Source organism: Nanorana parkeri, unplaced genomic scaffold, assembly GCF_000935625.1.
Source record: "Nanorana parkeri isolate BGI_ZX_2015 unplaced genomic scaffold, ASM93562v1 scaffold846, whole genome shotgun sequence".
In the NCBI taxonomy this organism is placed as follows: domain Eukaryota; kingdom Metazoa; phylum Chordata; class Amphibia; order Anura; family Dicroglossidae; genus Nanorana; species Nanorana parkeri.
The window spans coordinates 143,434-166,745 of record NW_017307114.1 but is presented as its reverse complement, the minus strand read 5'-3'; the positions used below and the strand labels follow the sequence as shown (position 1 = coordinate 166,745).

Sequence of the window (23,312 nt, the reverse complement as noted above, 5' to 3'; positions counted from 1 at the left end):
CTTCAAGTACATTCAAAAAGAAAAATCTCTGTTTAATACGATAAAAGTCATATCTATATAAAATCCAGCATTGCTGTACAGTACAAAGTATTACTATAAGAAATGATGACGACTATATTAAAGCCCAGCTCTGTGAAAAATGATAATTTACAAACTGCACTGGGTGTGCAAATTATCACTAAAAGGCGATATGTTTTGTGTATAGGGCAACCTTACCTTGTAGTAAGATGGCTCCTACACTTTGGGCGCTGCGAAAACTGAGTGATATGACTCAAGTAGTAAAGTGCTCAAGTCGCATCCCCTCCTCACTACTTGCTCATTCTCAAAATATCTTGTATTTTTCACTAAGAATACAAGGCATTCTGTGATTGGAGAAGAGGGGACAGGGATGTGACATCATCTTTCCTCCTCAAATCACAGAACACTTAACAGTGCATCATCTGATTGTAAATGTATCTATGTACATGCAATTCTGAGAAAACAATGTCTTTTTCACTAATTAATAAACTTATACTTTTAATTTTAAAGGGCTATATATATATAATCTTCTTAAATATATAAGCTTCAGCTAAGTTTACACAATCTGTTGCCAGTAGTTTTATATGTATATTTGTCAAATTTACAGTTTTATAGACATGCTAATAAGTATAGTACTGCTGTTTATGTGTGATATTTTCCTAAATGGTATTAGGAAGAATAAAAAACTCTGCTCCAATGATTTGATAGTGTTCCTTCAGCCACAGTGATGGGACAGGGCACCATAAAGCATAGAAAGAAGAGGGAGGAAGTGAAAAAGCTTTGCTGTCAGACAAGCCTTCCAGTCTTTGTAAGACTGAACCGAGAACAACAAGGTGCAGCAAGATGAATTAAACCAAAAATGTCATATGTCATTTATTTCATAAATAGGAAAAATTATACTGTCTCTCTTGGACAAACTAGGTTAGTCAAATTTCTTTCTATGAATACCCAGTTACCAGGAAAATCTATATGACGCTAGAAACATCACTTGGTAAAGGGTTTGAATTCTTCTTTTTTGCACCTGGTGATTCTCCCTATAGATATATAGCAGGGAAACCCTCTGGGTGCTGGAGACAAGCCAGGCCAGATGAGAACAGCAAATGTTACAATGTACTACAAATGATATGTCATTTTGGGCCGGTATTAATGTGATGAGGCAGCTGAATGCGTCTCCCTTGTTTGAGCAGAGGGTGCAGGGATAAGGAGGTCAGCAGCTGCATCATGAATTTTGAATCTCAATCCGGTTTGATCAGTTCTAGCATGCTTTAAACTGCTCCGTACGCATGCAGAAGGATCAGCTGCTTTCAGCATCTTACCCTCATCCCTTCAAATCGTGACAAGGCTCTTAGGGGTCTCAAAGCTCTTAAGGTCCTAAGGGACTTAATGGCACCTAGTTCCGAGTAGCCCAGGGCATTAGCTATAAGGCTTACTACAGAGACCTACACAGAAACAGAAAAGCAAAGAGATGTTCCAGACTGTTAGAGTCAAAGCCTAACACTGATTGAACAGCCTGGATTCATGGCTGGGGCCTCAGCTGTCTAAATCACTTGACAGAACCGACCTGGAAGGAAACATGGTTGAAAAGGTATTAGAACGAGAAGGAGAAAAACATGAAAGTGAAGCAGAACCACACAGATAGACAGTGGGGTCTATTCAAGGCGGGGCTGACAAAATTCTTACCCTTGCCCTTCACCGTCTGCTGGATACAGCTGCTTCCACTAAATGAAGCCAGACAAATTAAAAAGGTACCTGTGAGAAAGAATACAAATAAAAATATACAGCACATGCCTTTAACAAATATGTAATCTGGAAACTAGTCGTGTATTGGCGTGGCTAAGACTGTGCCATGAATGTTCTTACTCTCTGTGTCCTGGTGTGTTTTTAGAATTATTTAATGGATTATATGGGGCGGTGATTTTCACGAAGGGTCTCAAACATGCAGCTTTCCTTCAAAAATACAATATAAATGTTAATGAGTAACCAACACATACCACAATTTATGGGAAAGGAACAATGTATTTACATTTTTTAAGGAGCAACATCTGATATTTTTGTTGTGTTTAAGTAGAAACATTAAGTAAGTTTCTGGATACAAATTTCAGCCCATCTCCTGGCCCCTCTAAGGAGTAACAAGGAAGATTACCCCTAACACAACTCTATCAGAATGGGAACTGATTTGCACTACATCTCCATCGACAGGGTATATATGATACTGCAGCCCATCAATTTAAATAATAGTGCTATATTACTATTTTGCATGTTTGCATGTGGGAGTAGTCCAAATTAGCACATGGAGGGGTCAGATACATAGGGGAAAGTTTTCTTTAACTAGTAAATCTCCATAAAGCCCAACTCAACTATGAGGAGAAAAAAACCTTGTAGTGGATTTCCAACCCACTCCATGGTTTAAATGCTCATTAACTCTAGAGGTTAGAGGAAGAGGCTGTATTACTTATTTATCACTCCAGCAGGGTCCAGTGCTCTCCTCTTCTCTCTCACACTTTTGGCTGTGGATGGTCCCTTGGTGTAACTACGTATAATGTAGAACTATTTATCCTGCATAACTATTAGTTCTGCGGAGCACCATAGAGAGGAGGCTTCGGGGGACCGGTCACACAGATTGGGGGGACCTAAGAGAGAAGACGTGAAAATGACACCTTATTCCAATACTCCTAAAAATTATGAATATTTAACCCTTGCAGTGTGTGCATGTGTGTTGGGGGGGGGGGTTGCAAGGGTATTTTTATTTTTTGCCTAGAGTTGAGCTTTAAATGAGTTTCACATCTTGTAGAATATTTTTTTTTTACTACGTAAACAATTCAAAGATTGTGCACAAGTAGAGGTCTTTTACAACTAAAAAAGTAGACTGGGTTTTTACTTATGGGCTGGGCACAGTATATTCTGTGAAGAGCAAAGTATATCAAATACAAAACACAAAAGAGTCAATGTCATTACCCTGAATAACATTTAATCCTGCGCACCCCAATGAAATGATTGCAATCTTATTTATTGCATATACTCTAGTATTGATATAGGTAACAGATGGTATTCCATTTACATCAGCAAAAGTATTTCCAAGTGTTAAATAGTTACAGCGTATTTGGTTAACAATGATTCACAACCAATGCTCCTTTAGTTTTATCATTTGCCTGACAATTATATAATAAATTACATAACTGCCGAACTCTTTAACCACTGTCATATTTATATCAACATAGTTTTTATATGCGTATATCTGTGGTCTTGTTTGGAATCTGGCACACCTCAGTGTACCCTCTCTTAAACTGCTCCTCTACAGCTTCAAGGACAACCCCATCACCTACCCTCCACCGGAAGAGTTGCTGTGCACAAAAAAAAACTGGCTTCCTTGTTCAGGTGCTCATGAATAACTTGCCTTAAAAGGAGAACTATGGGGTTAGGGCTTTTCCCCATAGTTCTCCTAAGGGTAACGGGAGGACACAAATCAGCATCCTCCCGTCACCCAATACTGAGATGCCGCAGCCGGAACGGATTCCGACAATTCTGTCTGGGTCCACCCAGCTGCGTGAGTGACAACTGGCTCTGCCTATATAGAGGCAGAGCCAGCTGTACCCGCGCCCTCCCCCGTCCGTTCCGCCAGTCAGCGCTGGAGGATCGGACAGGGGAGGGGGGGAATTAACAGACCAAGCGCCGGTATGTATACGCTCACTTCCCAATCTACTGAGCCAACCTGTGACAGTTTCATTGTCACAGGTCGGCTCAGATTATGAGGCTGAGTGAAAATCACTTGCCTCATAATTCTCCTTTAAGCAATCAAGGACCTTTCTGGAAAAGCCTTTGGTTGCTCTTAAACAGACATCATGGGAACACAGAGACAGAGGGGTCTTCCTACAAAAGGTTGAAATTGGCAGGGAACATGGTAAACCTGAAAATACATTAATGTTCATCTCAAACACATTAATTAATTTATACATACAGCAACAATGAGGAAGTCCAGCCAGCACCAGGCATTTGTGAAGAACTTGACAAATCCGTAAGCCAACCACTTCAATAACATCTCCAAGATGAAAATATAAGTAAAAACTTTGTCCGCATACTCGAGAATTGTTCTAATGGTTTTGCGTTGTTCTATGTAGATATCTTCAAAAGCCTACCAAATAAGGGAAAATTCCAATAATATACTTGACTGTTAATGTACTAAAGGACATCTAGAGTTAAAGATTCTCTGAAGGAGTACATGTCTCAAAAGATATTGCCTCAGTACATGGCCAGTCACTTAAATGCAAAAGATTGCTCTGCAAGATATCATATGGGTTGGGAAATATCTTTTTTTTTTTACATTTTTGCTATTAAAACATAGGTGACATGACTGAATCCAGTGCCATCAAGTACTGCATCACAGACAGTGATAAGAAGACTGAGTGACATTCACTGAATAAATGATGGTTCATAGCTGGAGAGAAAATGCTGACATTGAGGATAGGAAGATAGTACAATAGTCTGATTGTTTGATTCTAAAAGATCAGGTGGGTATGGTAGATGGTTGATACTTTAAAGGTCTTTAATTTATAAGTTATTGATCCAGCTGCAGCAAAGGCAAATCTTAATACATGCACTTAAGAAAGTACTACATTCTAAATAAAGTAAACATTTGCTAGATAAATGTGTGGCATGCTGGTTGCCTAGCTGTAATGTTTATCCTTTAGCTCCAGTGCTGTCTGAGTCACTAACACGGAATAGGTATGTATATCAGGAGACCTGATTTTACTTGCTGTATTTTTTTTCTGGGCCTGTGACTCAGAAAACATTAAAGCCAGAGATAGCAGGCATCTTAGCATTTTCAGGAGTGTTCAGCAACAACAATTCGAATGTTCTTTTCAGCACAGGGCTCCTTTAAATAACAGAATATTGTTTTAAGAATCAAGAGCTATTGCAATTACTAAACATAACCCATTAACAATTTGACACATTTTAAGTGGAAATACATATGCATATGTGTATACACAAATAACCCTTGTTGGTCAAAGTAATTGATCATATTCTGCCTTTGTTTCCAAAGCAATGAAGGATAAGCAAAGGGAGAAGTTGATTGATTATTTATTTAGTGCTGACAATTTAAACAGAGCATTAGATATTGTATCAGTCCCTGTCCTCAAGAAGCTCACAATCTAAAGTCCCTAATCTCACATGCATAAACACATACTAAGGCCAATTTAGGCAGGAGCCAGTTAACCTACTAGCATGTCTTTGGAGTGTAGGAGTTAACCAGAATACCTGGAGGTATCCCACACAAGCACAAAGACAACATGTAATATGCTGGTTATGATTTGAACTGAGAACTCTAGTGCTACAAGACAGTTGTGCTGACCACTAACTTCATCAAAACCATTTAATTTTGTGATATTACTCTAAATGGAGGAAATCAATATTATTGAGAATAATACTTGCCAGAGCACCAGAGCTCAACAAAATCATGAAGATGATAAAGGTTTCAAACCAGTTATGCTCCACTATCAGAAAACAGGTTTTTCGCAGAGTCCACCATGACTTGTTAAAGCCCTCTTCTACACTGACTTGACAACACTTGAAACGTGCCACACAACCTGTATGTATAGAATACAAATCATTAGTCTTACCCAGAAACATATTTCATTCAAACACATAATAGGAAGCTGTAAATGTTTTAACTAATTAAACATTTTTGTTTTGTTTTTAATCTCTTTCTGAAGTGTATATTTGTATATATGTCCATTTGAGGCCTTGTGCTATTGTTAGCCATATGTAGAAACATTCCAGCTTTTGATTGTTAAAGTGCACCTTTGCCCAGACTAGGGACAATCAAGCATTTGCATATTCTTACAAATATGCAGTCATTCTAAAAGGTCACAACAAAGAGCATAACATTGCCCATTGGGAGGTAACAGTTCGCAGATGTGATTTTCTACAGCATTGGTGCGGTTTCTCTGAAATTGCATCAATGTTATGCTGTTACCAGTTTACATATAAATAGTGGTAAATATTTTTTTTTTTTGGAGAGTTTGGAAGTGACTGGTTCATAGCTTAAATGAAAAAAAAAAAAAGAGAGGAATTTATTAACACTGGAGCAGACAGAATCCAGAGCAGTTGCCCATGGCAAACAATCAGCTTCTTTATTCAGTTTGATCAGTTAAGATCTGAAAATGAAAGAGGGAAGCTGATTGGTTGCCATGCACAACTGCTCCAGATTTTGTCTGCTCCAGTTTTGATAAAATTCCCCTCAAATTTACTTTACTTTGTTTGTGTCTGTATATGTTAAAATGACAACTAATGCTTTGAATAATTTAAGGACTGACGTTAGAAGAAAATCTAGGAACGAGACATTAATTTTTTTAAATAAGGGACATCCCTGCTGTATTACTACATGAGCACAGCAAAAAACATACCATCTGTAAAGCAGTTATCTGGATCCAGGTATTCTTCTGGCTGTTCCACTGGAACTTCCTCTACTTCTGGTTTTATATCAATGGTACTTCCTTCTGAAGAACTTGTGTCATACAGTTTCTGTAAGACATTAAGATGAAAGACATTAATATGAAAAAAATCAACTACAATATTTAATGAAAAAAACTTTCACTTCACTATTGCTTAAATTGCCATTTTTTAAAGTCTTTCCTATGGAAGTTAATCAGCTTTTTCATTTAAACTATGTGTTCAGTAGGAAATAAATAAATATATACATACACATAGTAAATATCTACAATAATAGGCAGAGAGTGAGTGAGTGAGTGAGTCATTGCACAGATGTACCATGATGTATAATGCAATATTTTCAAACTCCTCATTTTTCAGGCTGCTCACATAAATAAAATGTTTACAATACGCACTTACTTGTGCTGCCTTTGTATAGCTTTTCATTAGGCCTTTTGTCAGTAACCACTTTGTGGTTTTCTTTAACCCCTAACAGTCCTGGACAGCCTGCCTTGTTCCCTGACTCTCCCTGCTGGCACACCAGGGCGTTCTTCTACTGAGAGAAATATGGTTGTTGCCATTGCTGACCTCTCTATAGACAATACTAGGGTGTCACAAGCCTCAATACGTTTCGAGTTATTTAACAAGCATGCAGTTAGTGTAGCCAAGGGAAAATCAGAAAGTCCTGGTACAGAGACATAGGGCCCATTTGGGCATTTCTACTGTGCTGTGTTGTGGTAAGGCAGCTAATTTGTTTTGAATGGGCTGCCCATGCACCATAATGCAAGTTTTAATGGGCCGCGGGGCACATCTGTGTGTTGTGGTGAACTAACATTGTGGTTGTATGCCTAGGTGCATTGTGCAGTCATTCAAAATAAATGGCACCACAATGAACCACACTTGGTATTGTGCATTGCTTTGCATGGCAATAACACAATACCACAACACACAGGTCTAAATAGAACATAAAGTATTGAAAGTATTGAAGCTTTTGCATCATAAGGACATTCCCTCAGTGAACAACAAAAAAGCCTTAGTTACTTAAACAAGACAGTGTTAAAACGCTATTATCAGGCTGTGCAATATTAGCAGTGCAAGGTTTACCTGTCATTTGACCTCATGTCAGTTGACATACAACATTGTCTATCTTTTTCCCAAAAATAAGACACTGTATTTTTTTGGCTCAAAAAAACACACTAGGTCTTATTTTTGGGGTAGGTCTTATTTTTTTTTTTAATGTACAACAATACACACTTTTTTATGTAGAAAAGTCTACATGTATTCATGTACTAAAATATGGTGATCAGGGCAATCAGGGGTGCCGTACCTTTCCAAGAGCAATTTGCTAACCAATCGCTGGCCAGAATGAGCGAAGTGCACTTTCACTATCGATTCCTCACAGGTGGAGTGCATTTGGTATCACTCCACCTGTGACAGGAGCCGGCGCTATAGAGGAGGCATCGGTTTATACCACTCTGCTCCCTCCGGTGCCGCCTCGCTTCCTCTAGCTCTGGCTTTGTTGGTACAGCTGATTCTCCCCTGCCTCTCCCGCGGCTCTTCAAGTTCCCCCTTATGCCACCACCGGGCCCCGGGAATAGTCGCAACTGGGGTAGATCTTATATTTTAGCAATTCCCAAAAATAGTACTAGGTCTTATTTTTGGGCTAGGTCTTATTTTCGGGGAAACAGGGTAGAAACATTTTAAAATTAAAAACTCACATCTTTGCTTTCGTCATCTGATGCACTGCTAATATCCTCTGTGTTAAGATTCTCAAAATCTGACTCTCCTACTGCGATGGGCACTTTGACGGTGAGGTTTGGGTTGTTGATGAATGACATATGATCTTCATCTATCAAATACTTTTCCACACTGCTACCAATACCACTGGTAGTGCCATTTCCATTCTTCTGATACTCCATCTCTCGAGTGATATCAACTCCGGCGTGATTTACCAAGCAATTCTTCTTCTCATACATGTCATCTAAAGGTTTCTCATCACCAGCCTTCTTCTTAAAGTGTGTTTGTATGAAGTTGTGGACATGTAGTTTAATCCAGGCAATGCCTTTTTTAATCCGAATGACAGCTATTTGGAGGTTGTTCATTTCTCCATCATCATCAGTGGCTGCTAGATTGTCAGCGCTGAATGAGCTCAGTAACAGAGCAAGGAACAGGTTCAACACCTACCAAAAGACCCACAATACAATTAGTAATACAGTACCAATGTGTTATATGTGCATTACATGTGTTTAACTACATGTGTATAAAAAAAAATCAGTATTGTTTTTTTAGTGGTTTATAATACTGTATTTTTATAAAAATTAACATGTGCAAGAAAATTGTCAATCAACCAGATTTCAAAGTGGATAATGGAACTGTAATAAACTGTATAAGGGCAGGTATTGATGGGCTTTTGTCCACTTCAGAACTGCTTCTCTGCCCATTCAAGTTGATAAGAATGCTAAAGCAGCCTTAAGTAGGTCAGAGGCCAGTTAAGGGCAGGCCAAATGAACTTGCAATAGATTGTGTATAATCTCAAAAGCATGTGAAAAATACCACTGCATTTGCCCATTGAAGCCCATTAACACAGGCGGTATGAGTATGGCCACACTAAATGTCTTGTTTAAAGAAAAAATGTGCTTTTGGTAAAATATTCATATAAAATGGAAAAAAAAATGTTTTATTCACTGTAATGATCGCAATACTGACAGCCTTCCATATACTGTTTTGTGTTCAAAACTGATCTTATTATAGGAAGCAGACCCATTCCCACATAGAACTCAGGAAGTGGCTGGAATCCATGTGTCAGGGATGGGTGGTGCAACACTAGCACGAGAGGGAAAGAAGTAGGGATGCACTGATACCGAATACCAATACCGGAAGTCCCATTAAGGAAGCCAGGCGGTGTGTAATGACTCGTTCCTGATCAGCAGGGAAGCCGTCTCAATACTCCTCGTCACCAGTTGACGAGGAAGCAAGGAGCCGGCTTTCTGGCCAATCAGGAAGCCGGGTGCGGTGTAATGGAGCGTTGCCCGGCTTCCTGATTGGTCAGGAAGCTGGGCTATGACAGTATTCAATTCCATTTCTGGTTGAGGAAGGCACCAAAGACCTTTGGGGAAGTCTCCCTCCTTTGACAGGCTCCACTCAAATTTATGGGTTTGCCGTGTTATATGGCCCTGTTCAATTCTCCATATATTTCTAATGAGAAAAGGCAAGAAGCACAGCAGCATTTCCATTCTCTAACAATGCATTGTTTTGACTGGAAATGTTTTGATTGTTTGATTCCATAGTATAGGTTGCCTAGACGATTATCCCGTCTATGGCAAGCCTCTACAGAATGGTTTGCAGGACCATGAAAAGAAAAGTACATAATATAACTCACTAAGTCAAGCAGATAAACATACTAACCACTAAGTTACCAATAACCATGACCATCATGAAGACAACTAGACACATTGCTTGTCCGGCGACCTCCATGCAGTCCCACATGGTTTCAATCCATTCTCCACATAAAACACGGAAGACAATAAGGAACGAGTGGAAAAAATCATTCATGTGCCATCTTGGTAGTATACAATCTGGGTGTATTTTGCAGACACAATCCTTGTAACTTTTGCCAAATAACTGCATTCCCACCACAGCAAAAATGAAGACAATAATGGCCAAGACAACGGTCAGGTTACCGAGGGCACCAACAGAGTTTCCAATGATTTTAATAAGCATATTTAAAGTAGGCCAGGACTTGGCCAGCTTGAAGACTCTCAGCTGTTGATAAAACATAAAATGTCCTGTTAATAAATTGCACAAACTATTATGGTTCTTTCAAATAGTTAATAGTAGTAGTAGTATGCTAGAATGCAAAGGAGTCTGCTAAAATAGAATTATGTACTAGTGCCAATGCTGTGACAAGGCACTTTAGCACCCAAGGTGGAAAGACCAAATTGGGCCCCCCTACCTTCATGAGCTGTGAATGACTTTGGCAGCAAAGGTTGCAGGTCCTGTCCTTTTTGAGCTCCCCTCCTGCTGAAGAACCCAAGTTAACCTTATCTTCTGCCTACCCCTGGGCCCGGCCCTGAATGGTGCGGTTTCAAGGATGGCTATATGTAACTGAACTGTGTATACCAATAAACTCAGGGCACAAAAACTTTAATTCAAATATATTCTTTAATAGCCACAAAGGATATAAATCCACTTTGTGTGCAGTAGATGCATTTATAAACCCAGGTATCAATTTAAAAGTAGCACTGACATCATCACTGTGCTATATACAGTCTGTGCAGAGAGCAGAGCTGTGGGAGGGACCCAGCTTGTTCACCCACTACAGGCTGCCTGCAGAAAACTACAGGAGGGCGGAGACAAGACCACCCACCCTGCAGAGGGAGATAGGGTAGTAGTGACTGATCTTTATTACAGGATGCTTCTGCGCACTGGAATAGTTTCACACTGAATTATTGCACAGATTTGCCTTATATTTTGACAATATTTGTTTAATACAAAAGTTCAGCTTTAAAGTGACTCTGTCATTAGAGAATAATGGGGCTGCCATTTCAGGTGTCTTTTTGAAAATGCACTTACCAAAGAAGAAATGTATTTGAAGTACAGTTACCCAAAGACACCATCCGGATAGGACCTTATATCAATATGGCTACAGTAGTTGAATTAAATATGAAGGGAAACTACAAAGAATTAAGATTTACATGAACATTAAATCAGACTTACCAGTCGAAAAGAACGTAGCACCGAAAGGCCTTCCACACCCTGAAGGCCCATCTCAATTAAACTAAGACTCACTATAAAGCTGTCAAAAATGTTCCAGCCCTCTTGAAAGTAATAATATGGATCCATTGCAACCAACTTCAAAAACATTTCAGCTGTAAAAATTGCAGTAAACACCTGCAAGAAAATGATATAGTTCATTATATTTGTAAGGTTGACATTTCGCAGAGGAGCATGGGAAATTCCTATGCTCCTCGGCTCCATCTAGTGGCAGTAATATCGTGCGACCAGCGTTCAGGCAGTGTATGGCTGGGCAAATGATTCATAAATCATTCCCATAGTATCATACCAGCACAATCTGATGCATATAATTTAGGAATAGTAATTAAAGTGCAGTTATACTTATTCTTGTTAGCTACCCACCATCCCTTCCAGCCTTATGTTTAAATGCCCTCAATCTGCTAAGATCTCAGTGGCTTACTAAGTAATGCACAGCCTCTTGTCAGAAGATTTTCCATTGGGCCCACACATTTTTATCAATGATGAGTTTGTACATTGAAGGGCTGCACAGCTGAGATCTCGGCTGATTGGAGACAGGCAAGTATAAGGCTGGAATGCAGGTCAGGGTTCTACATAAATAAGTGTAAATCCACTAAAGGAACAGTTACACAACTAGAGTGCTTGTATAGACCCCTTTATCTGCATAACTGTTATCTAGGTAAATGGCAAACTGGCCATACTTAGTAGAGAGTCAGTTTTACCAGTTGGTACTATTGAGTTAGACACTTCACATAAGCAAATAATCGCTATTTTTGATTTACATTGATTGAATTATAGAAAATAGCACATTCCCATCAGAACCCATACATCAATACAAAAAATCATACGCATGTACATACAATAATCTGTGATCCTAGCAGCTCTGGCAGTTTGTTCTTGGTATGAATACTATGCACTACCAGATTTTAGCAACAGCAACACTGCAAGTGAAATCTGAAACAAATTGCATCTAAGTTCAGTATGCATTAGATAGTGTGGTTTAGTAGACATGTTATTTTCTGCAGTACATGGAAAGGTGCTGCTATAATCCTGACTACTTACTTCCTAATTCCAACATACACTATATTTCCAAAAGTATTGGGACACTCCTCCAAATCATTTGATTCAGGTGTTCTGTGAAATTTCCTTGCTACTAAATATTCCACGGTCACCTGTTAGTGGTATTATAACAAAGTGGAAGCAACTGGGAACAACAGCAACTCAGCCACGAAGTGGTAGGCCATGTAAAATGATAGAGCGGGGTCAGCGCAGGAGGAAGACACCAACTGTCTGCAGAGTCAATAGTTACAGACCTCCAAACTTCATGTGGCCTTCAGATTGGCACAACAACAGTGCATAGAGAGCATCATGGAATTGGTTTCCATGGCCGAGCAGCTGCATCTAAGCCTTACACCACCAAGTGCAATGCAAAGCGTCGGATGCAGTGGTGTAAAGCATGCCACCATTGGACTCTAGAGAAGTGGAGATGTGTTCTCTGGAGTGATGAATCATGCTTCTCTGCCTGGCAATCCAATGGACCTGTTTGGATTTGGGGGTTGCCAGGAGAACGGTACTTGCCTGACTGCATTGTGCCAAATGTTAAGTTTGGTGGAGGGGGGTTTCTAGCGTGGAGCTGTCTTTCAGGGGTTGGGCTTGGTACCTTAGTTCCAGTTAAGGGAACTCTTAAGGCATCAGCATACCAACACATTTTGGACAATTTCATGCTCCCAACTTTGTGGGAACAGTTTGGGGATGGCCCCTTCTTGCTCCAACTGGACTGCGCACCAGTGCACAAAGCAAGGTCTATAAAGACATGGATGACCGAGTATGGGGTGGAGGAATTTGACTGTCCTGACCTCAACCCGATAAAACACCTTTGGGATGAATTACATCGGAGACTGCGAGCCTGGCCTTCTTGTCCAAAATCAGTACCTGACCTTACAAATGCGCTTCTGGAAGAATGGTCAAGACTGGGATGCCATTCAAGTTCATGTGCGTGTAAAGGCAGGCGTCCCAATACTTTTGGCAATATAGTGTATGTGTTGGCCTGGAAGTATAGCAGGAGCTTCAGTTATCATCTAATATGGCTACAAGAAGATTTTTTGTGAGGCAGGAATATGAAACCGCTCACATTTCTAACTTAACATTTTGTATGTGAAATGTAGCTACTAGGACTAAATGCATACCATTGTAGAACAAACCACAATAGTCCACAAAACTCACTGCTCCAATTCTGTAGTCAGATTCCTATAGTGGAAATCCAGGTGCTGGCGAAAACGTTCAGTTCCACCTGTGATAATGTCGGCTCAAAAAAAGCATGGATGAGCGAGTTTGGGGTGGAGGAACTTAACTGGCCTGCACAGAGTCCTGACCTCAACCCGATAGAACACTTTTGGGATGAATTGGAACGGAGACTGCGAGCCAGGCCTTCTTGTCCAACATCAGTACCTGACCTCACAATTGCGCTTCTGGAAGAATGGTCAAACATTCCCTAAAGGTGCCCATACACTTTACAAACCTCGCAAGACTTTTGTCTTGCGAGGGTAGTAAAGTACTTAAAAAACGTAAGAAAACGTACGATCTGCCAATCTTGGACAGGCAGATCGTACTTGCGATCATCGCAAACCCCGTCCCCCTGAGGGGCGGGCTTCCAATGGCTGCAATGCTGAGCGGGCAGTGTGCACACCGGCCCGTTCGGCTGTTATCTCTCGATCATGTTAAAAACCAGCCGAAAATTCTCGGCTGGTTTTCCAACATGCTCGAAATACAAAAGTCGTGCGACCGTACATTAGAAACGGTCGCGGGATTTCCCACGACCAGTGTATGGGCACCTTTAGACACACTCCTAAACCTTGTGGATAGCCTTCCCAGAAGAGTTGAAGCTGTTATAGCTGCAAAGAGTGGGCCAACTCAATATTGAACCCTACGGACTAAGACTGGGATGCCATTAAAGTTTGTGTATGTAAAGGCAGGCGTCCCAATAATTTTGACAATATAGTGTAACTTTAGATTTAAAATTACTAAATAATGTATTCTCCTGGTCTGCAAATATATGTACAGTATTAAAGAAAAACAATGCTTTGTATTGTACAAGTATAAGGATTTTAGCCCCTAACCAACTTATTTAACATTTTGAAGATTTGAGAAAAAAAAAATATTCTCAATATATATTTATTTGCAATTGTTGACAGTGTGACAAAAAAAGTCCTGCAAGTGCTACATGAGAAATTAATTCCTTGGATTACAGCCAGTAAGCCCAGCACTTAGCTCTCGCCAAGGTTGTCATGGCCCGGACCAGGGTAAAGAAACATCTAACCACAGGTGTTAAAAATGTTTATAAATGTTTATAAAATGTTTAAAATTGAGACCTAAATCACTTTATCCTAAACTAAAAAAAATACACAAATTATAGAGCTCAATGGGTGGTTAAAAACGAAAAATCTTACCAAGTTTCCTACATATAAAACACCTTCAAAATGCTCTGTCATTGGATAGTGTTCCATTGCCATGAATAAAGTATTAAGGACAATACAGATGGTTATGGCCAAGTCCACAAAAGGATCCATTACAAACGAGTTTACTGCTGTCTTGATCCGTATCCACAGAGGGCAACATGTCCATATCAAATAAGTGTCTGCAAACTTGTACCAACAAGGTGGACACTTCCGCTGAGATTCTTCCAGTTCTACAGACAGAAGGAATACACAGAACATTAACATAAACCCAGTATCGTCATACAGCTGAGAGGAAATTGAATGCAAATTGTGGTCATTACAGTAATTCAGTTACACATTCTAACTGCAGAAAACCACAGTTCGAATAAAATTATATTAGTTTGAATCTGCAATATCTATATGTATACATGTCCATCAGATAAAGTAATGACAGTAATATTAGCTTTAAATTCTACAGTATAAGGTATACAGGAAAGAAGAAGCACAACACACATTCCTAGGAGATATATAATGTATTGTACAAAAAATGTTGCTGGCCTGCAAGCCTCAACCACCTTCTGCATTTCACTGCATCGGTCACTGAGGTCACTCATCATGCAGATGTGTCAGGTAAATAGTTAGATGCAAAGTGGTCTGGGTTTTGGGCCTCCAAAGATGGATGGGAAGCTATTGCGAGAAATGTACAACCACCTTGATTAAATTTCATTCGTGTTCTTTTGCCAACAAGTTTACTTTAAATATGACCTGACAAAAAGTATTATATACCTTCCACAAGAGTCTGTGTCACGACACTAATAACACTGTTAGCTCTGTTCTTCTTTCCAAATGATGCATTCAGCTGGTCAATTGACACCCGAAGAGAAGACCCTGGAGGCTTTTTTTTTATTTCTACCTCTGTTGAAGGCTGCAAAATAGCATAGTGAAATTAGGAAATGATAAATTAACTTAAACTGATAAAACTTAATATTAGATTTGTTCATTAAAGGAAAACTATGAGGTGAGTGAAAATCACACATCCTCATAGTTCGAGCCGATGCGTGACAATGAAACTGTGACACTTCGGCTCAATGGATCGGGAAGTGAGCGAACACATACCGTCGCTCGCTCACTTCTCGATCATGTCCCTGCAGAGAGCCGTTACTGTCATCGCTCCCTGCAGGAATTCCCCCACTCCCCGCTCCGATCCTCCAGTGCCAACGTACGGGGGAGGGGGCAGGTACAGCGGGCTCTGCCTCTAGATAGGCAGAGCTAGCTGTCATTCACGCAGCTGGGCGGATCCAGACAGCATTGTCGGGATCTGTCCTGGCTGCGGCGGTCTCAGTATATCGTGAGCTGTAGCTCGTGATATACTGAGCTTTGGGTCATGGGAGGACGCTAGTATATGTCCTCCCGTGACCCTTGAGAACTATGGGGGAAAACACTTACCCCATAGTTCTCTTAACTACATAACAGTTTTGTGATTGTTATACCAAGTATGAAGCTACATGTTTTGTTTTTAAAATGTCCTAGAATGAGAATAGAAGCTGTAGTTCGCTAAGGTCAAAGTGAGACATTATTGCATTCTGACAGAAAACATATCATTTGTTCTTAAAACATAAAAGCTACGTTCTGAATAACATATTTAACATACTGTATTTCTGTCCATCTAGTCCTCAAATTTACACATTCTTATCAGACAGTACACCCAGTCCCTAGACCTGAATTGTCAATACTGTAGTTAAGCGATAGGTCTAGTCTCGGGCCCCAGCCTGTGATTGGACAGTGAAGGAGAAGCAGCAGACTAATAAGCTCATCTCTTTGTTACTCTTCTGCTCTATTTTCCTATCAGCATGTTCAGCACATGAGCACTGCAACTGAACTAATTGGCACCTCTTCCTTGCTTCTTCCTGTGCAAGCCAGAGATCTGCTGTACAGGGGTTTGCAAGAAGCAAATATCAAGTCAAATTTAGATATGTACACTAGCTACTTTAAAAAATATACTTTTTAACTAACCCAAACCTGCTTGTTTTTATGTTCCTGGAATTCAGGTTTAAGGCCTGGTTCACAACTGTGCATTCCGTGTATACGTGCATGCTCAGCACTCGTTCGTGGAAAAGCGCACCATGCGTTCTTAATGACACCCCAAATGTGGTCAGCAAGACACGCATTTTTGCTCTGCATTTGAGTGCGTGAAAACGCGAAAGCAAAATGCGCCAATCGTGTAACGTGAAAAATACTGCATGAGCTTTTTGCCACACGTCGATGAACTCATTGAAATCGAAGGCAAACACGGTACACAAATTTACGCAAACGAGCGAGAATGGGGCGCGCATTCCCACAACACGCAAGTGTAAACCAGGCATAAAAAAGATCTAAAAAGAAGAGGACGTAACAAAAATATTTTTTCCATTGTTAGGGAGATTTCACCACTCTTAATGTCCAGTTGACAACAAAGGAAGTGAAAGCAAGACTGAAGCTAGAGAAAAACCTTTTGCCTATGCTTTCAGTACTACTTGCAGTACTACTTTAAAAACAACATGTTTTGTAGCCTGATTGCTACAATTATCCAACCATACAATTTGCTTGCATGTACATTTTATTTATTTTTTTAATATTGTCTTATTACAAAGCGGGGTCACATCTAAAAAAAAAAAAATGTGGATATGTCCTATCGTTTAATTCCACAGTCAGCAACTAATGTATTGAGTTCTACATTTTATTGTTTTGGGTTTTTTTTTACACTAAACTTACAAAACAGATACATATATTGTATAGCTAATTTTAGGCACTGTCCTCAAACTAGTTACACAGTTCCTGTTTACCTTCTGGTGTAAAACACAGGGGAACGTTCTCTTTGAACTTAATTTACAGGTAAACTAAACTACATTTGGTAAAGTAATTGCCAAAATTAATTTTCCCTTAAAAACTGTATGTTGAAGTGTTCCACTTATAATCCTTTTCTTTCCAGTATGTGTTTTGCATTAGTTATATGAACATGCATCATGCTATTTTTTCGAATACCCATGCTAGGTTAGAGAGGGAGATCAGAGAGGTTATAAATTAGGCTAACATGCTATCTGGATTAGGTAGTAAATAAGAACATAACTAAGCTAGGAGATATTTCAGTCACGGGTATTTAAAGAAACAAAAGCAAACTGGAAATTACAAACTTAATATATCACTAATTCTTTAGGGACAGTATGCATCATGCTTTCATAATTATTCTTGTTTGCAGACAAAAAAAAAGGCTGCATCAAATGTGAAAGCAACACGTACACTTTAATCATAAACCTTAATCCTGTACTGAGGCAACAGTATTTATTTATGAAAAAAAATATGTAAATTTCCAGCATGTTTTTGTCTTCAGGTTAGACACATTAAAATAGGTTAACTGAGGAAACTAAATACAACATAAAAATGCTAAATAAGATATAGTAAAAGGTTTACATAAAAGGTTAGCATAGTGTTAGGAAAACCAGTACTCATTCCACCAGGGAAGGATCCAGACGTATTTTTGAGGGCGGCATACAGGAAGCACGAGGGTTGACCGCCATGCCTAGACTAAACTACTTATAGACTTTCTTACGCTGTCATCAGTAGCTGCCTTATCTATTTTCACCTCAGGCAGAAGACGTCCACCAATATTGGCGCCAGGACCACCAATTAATGACACCACGCCATTGCAGTCCACTGCACTGCTGCGTTTCACATTCCTTCGCAGGTTTGGAAAGATGCGGGAGGACCGACTGCCCTGACTGTATCCACTGTTGTAACTGTTACGCCGGTTGTGACCTCTGACTGGTAAAAATAAAGAGTCTCTTCGGCCTTCACTTTCCTCCACCGTGCTATGTTCATCATCTGCAAACTCATTTTCAGTCTCAGGCTCTCTGAAACTTCTCCGAAAACTAAAGATGCTGCTTTTGCTGTTGTGTCTGGACAGGTAGGGAGAGCCTGGGATGCTTAGCAAAGACTGGAATACAGAGAGAATTTTTTTTTATCAATTACACATTCAAACAATACTTTATATATTGTATACAATTTGATCTTTGCTAAACGTTTCTGTCTAGGTCATTGTGATTCTCTGGTTTACATTTTCCCCTTATTCACATTTAAAATAGTTATTCAGTCTCAAATGCTGTTATTCCTCACTATGCCAAAGTTGTATCTTACATGGGATCGTTATCTAGTAGCATCACTTTAATAGCACATTTATCTTTAACTTTCTCATGTTAAAGGTTTATATAAGAATTATTCTTTACATTCACTATTTTTGTTATACAATTATATTTTATGTTGTGCTTTCTGCAGGAAGTCTTACAATTACAGTGGCCCTTTATCCATAAAAATAACATCCTCTCACCTGTCATCTTCCTCTCCTCCCTCTTGCATAATCCAAAAAAATTTTTTTAACAGACACTGACTTATTTTATTTTTAGTACATTTACTTCTCGTATTCTTGCCTAGACCAGGCAAAGACCAGCAGCATGCCTGTGAATGCACAGACTCCATGCATGTGCAGACATGCTGTGGGTCTCTGCCAGGTGTTAAGAGTGCTGGCAGAGAAAAGTAGTGGTCTACGCATGTGTGGGAGATCCAGCACATATGCAGACATGCCATGGATCCAAAGCATGTTTGCGCACACACCAGATCTCATTTCAAGACGGCGGCGTCCATGCACTCCATAAACTAGAATGTTTTTTTTTTCATTTTCATACAGGGACAAGTGTTAGCGATTTTAAATTTAATTTTTGATAGGTAGGGTGACATTTCTTTAAAAAAAACCTGCAACTGCTCCTTGTTAAGCAGCGTCTTCTGTGGTTAGTTTTTACATTGTGCTCTACAGAGCGCCCCAAGGCAAAGGGGAGAACACAAGAGAATCTTAAAGCATAACTAAAGGATAAACTTTTTTTAGAATTTGAAAGAGTGGTCTTCTGTGTGATCAGGTCTTTACTGCTGTCTGTGTCCCACTTAAGAAGATTAATTCTCTGTAAGGACTCATTCACACCTGTAGCTGATTTTAGCGTAAGGCTAGAGTCCACTTGTCTGTGTGCAACAGAGGGGGGAGTCCCTTGCGTTGTTACTGTGATAATATCTAATGTTGTGTCCCTTTAGGATGAATTTAAGCCAGTGATGCATTTCATCCATTTTTATATTTCCAAGAGACTTTTGTATCCCTGTGGAAATGTTTTACAACTAATAAATACACCAGGTATTTTAGTTTGTTACCAATCATTATGGGAATATTTTGTGGATTTATTTTTCTTTTTACAAATGGGGAAAAGGCCAATCACTTAAGGATTTAAAAAAATGTAAACCTTTCTCTAAAAATTATGAGTGCAGTAGGGTTAAAGTCCAACTTCACTTTTCTACGATATTAAAAGAGGAGTTGGATTTTTAGGCATTACAAAATAAGCAATCACTTGTCTTTCTTCGTATCCAGGGGGCTGAGATATTAACTATTGTAAAAAATAAAACCCATTCCAACAAGACTACTAGTGGTACCCATTATTCATGCTAATAGGTGAGGAAAGATTCATCTTAATCGGTACACTCTTAGTAACATTTTCCCTTTAGGACCAAACTCTAAAGCTGGCCATACATCTATAGATTATCTGCAGATTTTCTATGGTCAGATGGGAAAGGTGCAACAGATTCCTCCATCTATGCTAAACTGTGTGGATGGAGGAATCTCCCACTGGGCTAAACTTCAGTATCTTGCTAGTTGGCCCCACTGGCTGTCAAAATAACTGAACAATTTGATTGGATGGAGGCACTGTTCAAGTAGTTTGAGAGCCAGTGGAACTGATTCACAAGATACTGAAGCCAGTCCCAGTGGGAGATTCCTCCATCCATATACAGTTTAGCGTAGATGAAGGAATCTGTTGCACTTTTTCCATCTGACAAAATCTGCAGACAATCTATAGGTGTATGGCCAACTTAACACATCCTGTACTTACTGTAGATTGGACATTCATCCAATGCAATATGTTTTACAATGAGCATATTAAAAATCATAGCAACAAAACACCACTAATGAATGCAGACAGAACAAGGAATATTCTTATTCCTGGCCTGTATGTCATTTAAATTGATAGATGTGATCATTTTGATATAGCTGGACTTTTTTTAAATATTCTCCAGCTCTACAGGTAAAAACAATTCTGCTCCTATTCTGACAGGAGTTTACAACCTAGTATATTTATCACAGTCATACTGTCTCACATATTAAAGTGTATTTCCACCTTCGCTGCCAAAATAGGATAACACTTATCTTATATTTGTTACATGTTCCCATTGACATGGCATAAGCTAAAAAAAATAAAAAATGCTTCTTGCAGTTTAAATAGCGTTTACTCGGGTTAGCGTTTGAGGGTTAACATTTCTTTGTCTTATGTCTTTTATAAGTATAAAAGACAGTGTCTTTATAGCCAGTTAGCATTATGCCTGCTCTTACTGACAATTGAAGCTTTAGTCCATTTCCACTTTTGTAAGTGATTAACATTTATTGTGGTAATGTTGAGGTGCAGTGATTATGTATATGTGTGGACATTTTAATGACTCACATTGCAGGTTTTCCTCATTTTTTATTAACTTTTTATTAGGCCTGAATCCAAGAAATTGAACATTTTCTACACAGGAAATTCAGTCCGACTCTGGGGTCAGATTGTAAAGCAGGCTGTAAACAGCTGCCTCCCTCCCTCTGATTCTGTGTAACACAATCACTAAACACCAGCTCTGCCTTTGCGCACAATACACTGTCCAGGGGAGTTGCCACTATGAATACTAACGAATGGGGGGTGGAGAGCTCAGAGATTTCTTGCACAGCACAGAGGTAACCATTTCCAAGAGGATATGAAGAGGAAGGTTAAGAAAAAGCACAAGTTTATGTGGTCATATACAGCAACTTCATATGCCTGCTTCAAGTACACTTGGTGTACATTGCTGGCATTTTTTTTTTTTATATCTCCACAAAAGGTGGAAATGGACTTTAATGCCTCCATGGATATGCAGAATAATTGTGCTATAAGTAGCTCTGTAAGAATAATGGATTAGTAATCCATAGATCAAACATATCAAGCTAGTGTGTGTCAACTGTGAATCCTCAATGACAAAAACTTGGAACATTACGTTACACTACATCTACACAACATCAATTTCTAAAATAGCAAGAAAAAAAAAATAAGTTGGACATTTCCGCTGTATGCAATTTTTACTCTTATGACCAATGTGAAAAGTTAATACATGATATGTAATAAAATCCTGTAGGCCACTCTCCAGTGGAGAGGAATAGCTAAACTTTAGTGTATAGTGTTGGTCCATTTAATTGCAACTTAAACAATGCTTGTAGTCTGGGTATAATGATCTGAGTATATCTAAGTATATCTAAGAAGAAACAGAAACCTCTGTATGCCCATATTCTTGGTCATGCTAATATATTAAAACATAGTGATAACTTAACATGTACTTTATAATATCAAATAGGAGTTTCCCACAGTACCTGATCCATTATTGAAAATTTTCTTCCCAGCCTATTGTCAGGATACCAAATACCTTTTCTTCTCATGCCATCTTCTGATTCTGATTTGTAAACCTTCTCATTATCGCATTTCTCCTCCCCTTCAGACAATTCTTTTTGTTTTCTCTTCTTTCTACGATTCCTTCTTTCCTTAGCACTTTTAGAACTTGGCTTGGAAAACTCTGAAGAAGTCTGAGACATCCTTGCATCTGCTTCGTCATCCTCCACAGCATCTTCAGTAACAGTACCAGCTGAGGTGGCCATTGCTGCTGCCTAAATACAAATATAAACACACAAATAAAATGAAATCTCTACATATACAGAGGAAGATCAGGTGTTTATTGCCTGTGAGCTTACACTCCAATTTTCTGCAGTTTTATTGTTGGGTCTGCAAACACTGCCTACACTGGGGTGAAGCAATCAAAATCACTAAAACCTTTATAAGACAGACAGTTTCCTTGTATTCTGTTCGCCCTATAGAATTTGAATGGTGTCTGAGAAGGGAGCTGAGCGACAAAGTAGAGGGGAAAGGGCCTCTGAGGCTGGGCCCCGAACTGCAACCACTATTGCCATCACTGAGGAGGATTTGCTGGAAAAAAAAAACTTGTTTCACTTTATTGTACAATATTGTACATAAAACACTATTAGCATTTAACTGAAGTCTGTAATTACCGTATTTTGCGGTCCATAAGACGCACCGGACCATAGGACGCAGGGAGGTCCGGCGCGCCTTATGGAGCACTCGAGACTGTAGCTTCTGTGACAGCTTCTATGACAGAAGCTGTGACAGAAGCTGCAGTTAGCGACCGCTGAGACAGGTGGCGCTGTGATTACAGCGCCACGGTCTCAGTGATGACACAGAGCAGGCGAATAACGTCTATTCTTCGTCTGCTCTATGGTTATCTCGATCGTCGCCGCTGCTCGGTTTTAATACGAGTGATCTCATTAGATCACTCGTATTAAACGAGCAGTGGCTCCTGCTGCTGAACTCGATCGCCGCTGCCGCTGCTCGGCTTTAATACGAGTGATCTCGTTAGATCATTCGTATTAAACGAGCAGTGGCTCCTACTACTCGCCCGGCGCCCGAAACTGCATGTCTCGGGCGTCGGGATTCGCTCCATAAGACGCAGGCACTTTTTCCCCCTCCTTTTGGGGGGAAAAAAGTG

General features: G+C 39.6%; 1 protein-coding gene across 1 annotated transcript in view; it reads right to left on the bottom strand.

The window, feature by feature from the left end:
- Positions 1–23,312, bottom strand: part of SCN8A (sodium voltage-gated channel alpha subunit 8) — a 145,902-nt gene that overhangs the window by 20,881 nt on the left and 101,709 nt on the right. Inside the window, exons 11-21 of the mRNA XM_018565420.1 lie at positions 22,129–22,419; positions 18,217–18,600; positions 15,417–15,555; positions 14,643–14,881; positions 11,161–11,334; positions 9,850–10,206; positions 8,163–8,624; positions 6,420–6,537; positions 5,446–5,600; positions 3,974–4,147; positions 1,335–1,457 (exon numbers count right to left, since the gene is read on the bottom strand). Coding sequence (XP_018420922.1) covers positions 1,335–1,457; positions 3,974–4,147; positions 5,446–5,600; positions 6,420–6,537; positions 8,163–8,624; positions 9,850–10,206; positions 11,161–11,334; positions 14,643–14,881; positions 15,417–15,555; positions 18,217–18,600; positions 22,129–22,419 — 2,616 coding nt within the window. The remainder of the gene's footprint in view (positions 1–1,334; positions 1,458–3,973; positions 4,148–5,445; positions 5,601–6,419; positions 6,538–8,162; positions 8,625–9,849; positions 10,207–11,160; positions 11,335–14,642; positions 14,882–15,416; positions 15,556–18,216; positions 18,601–22,128; positions 22,420–23,312) is intronic.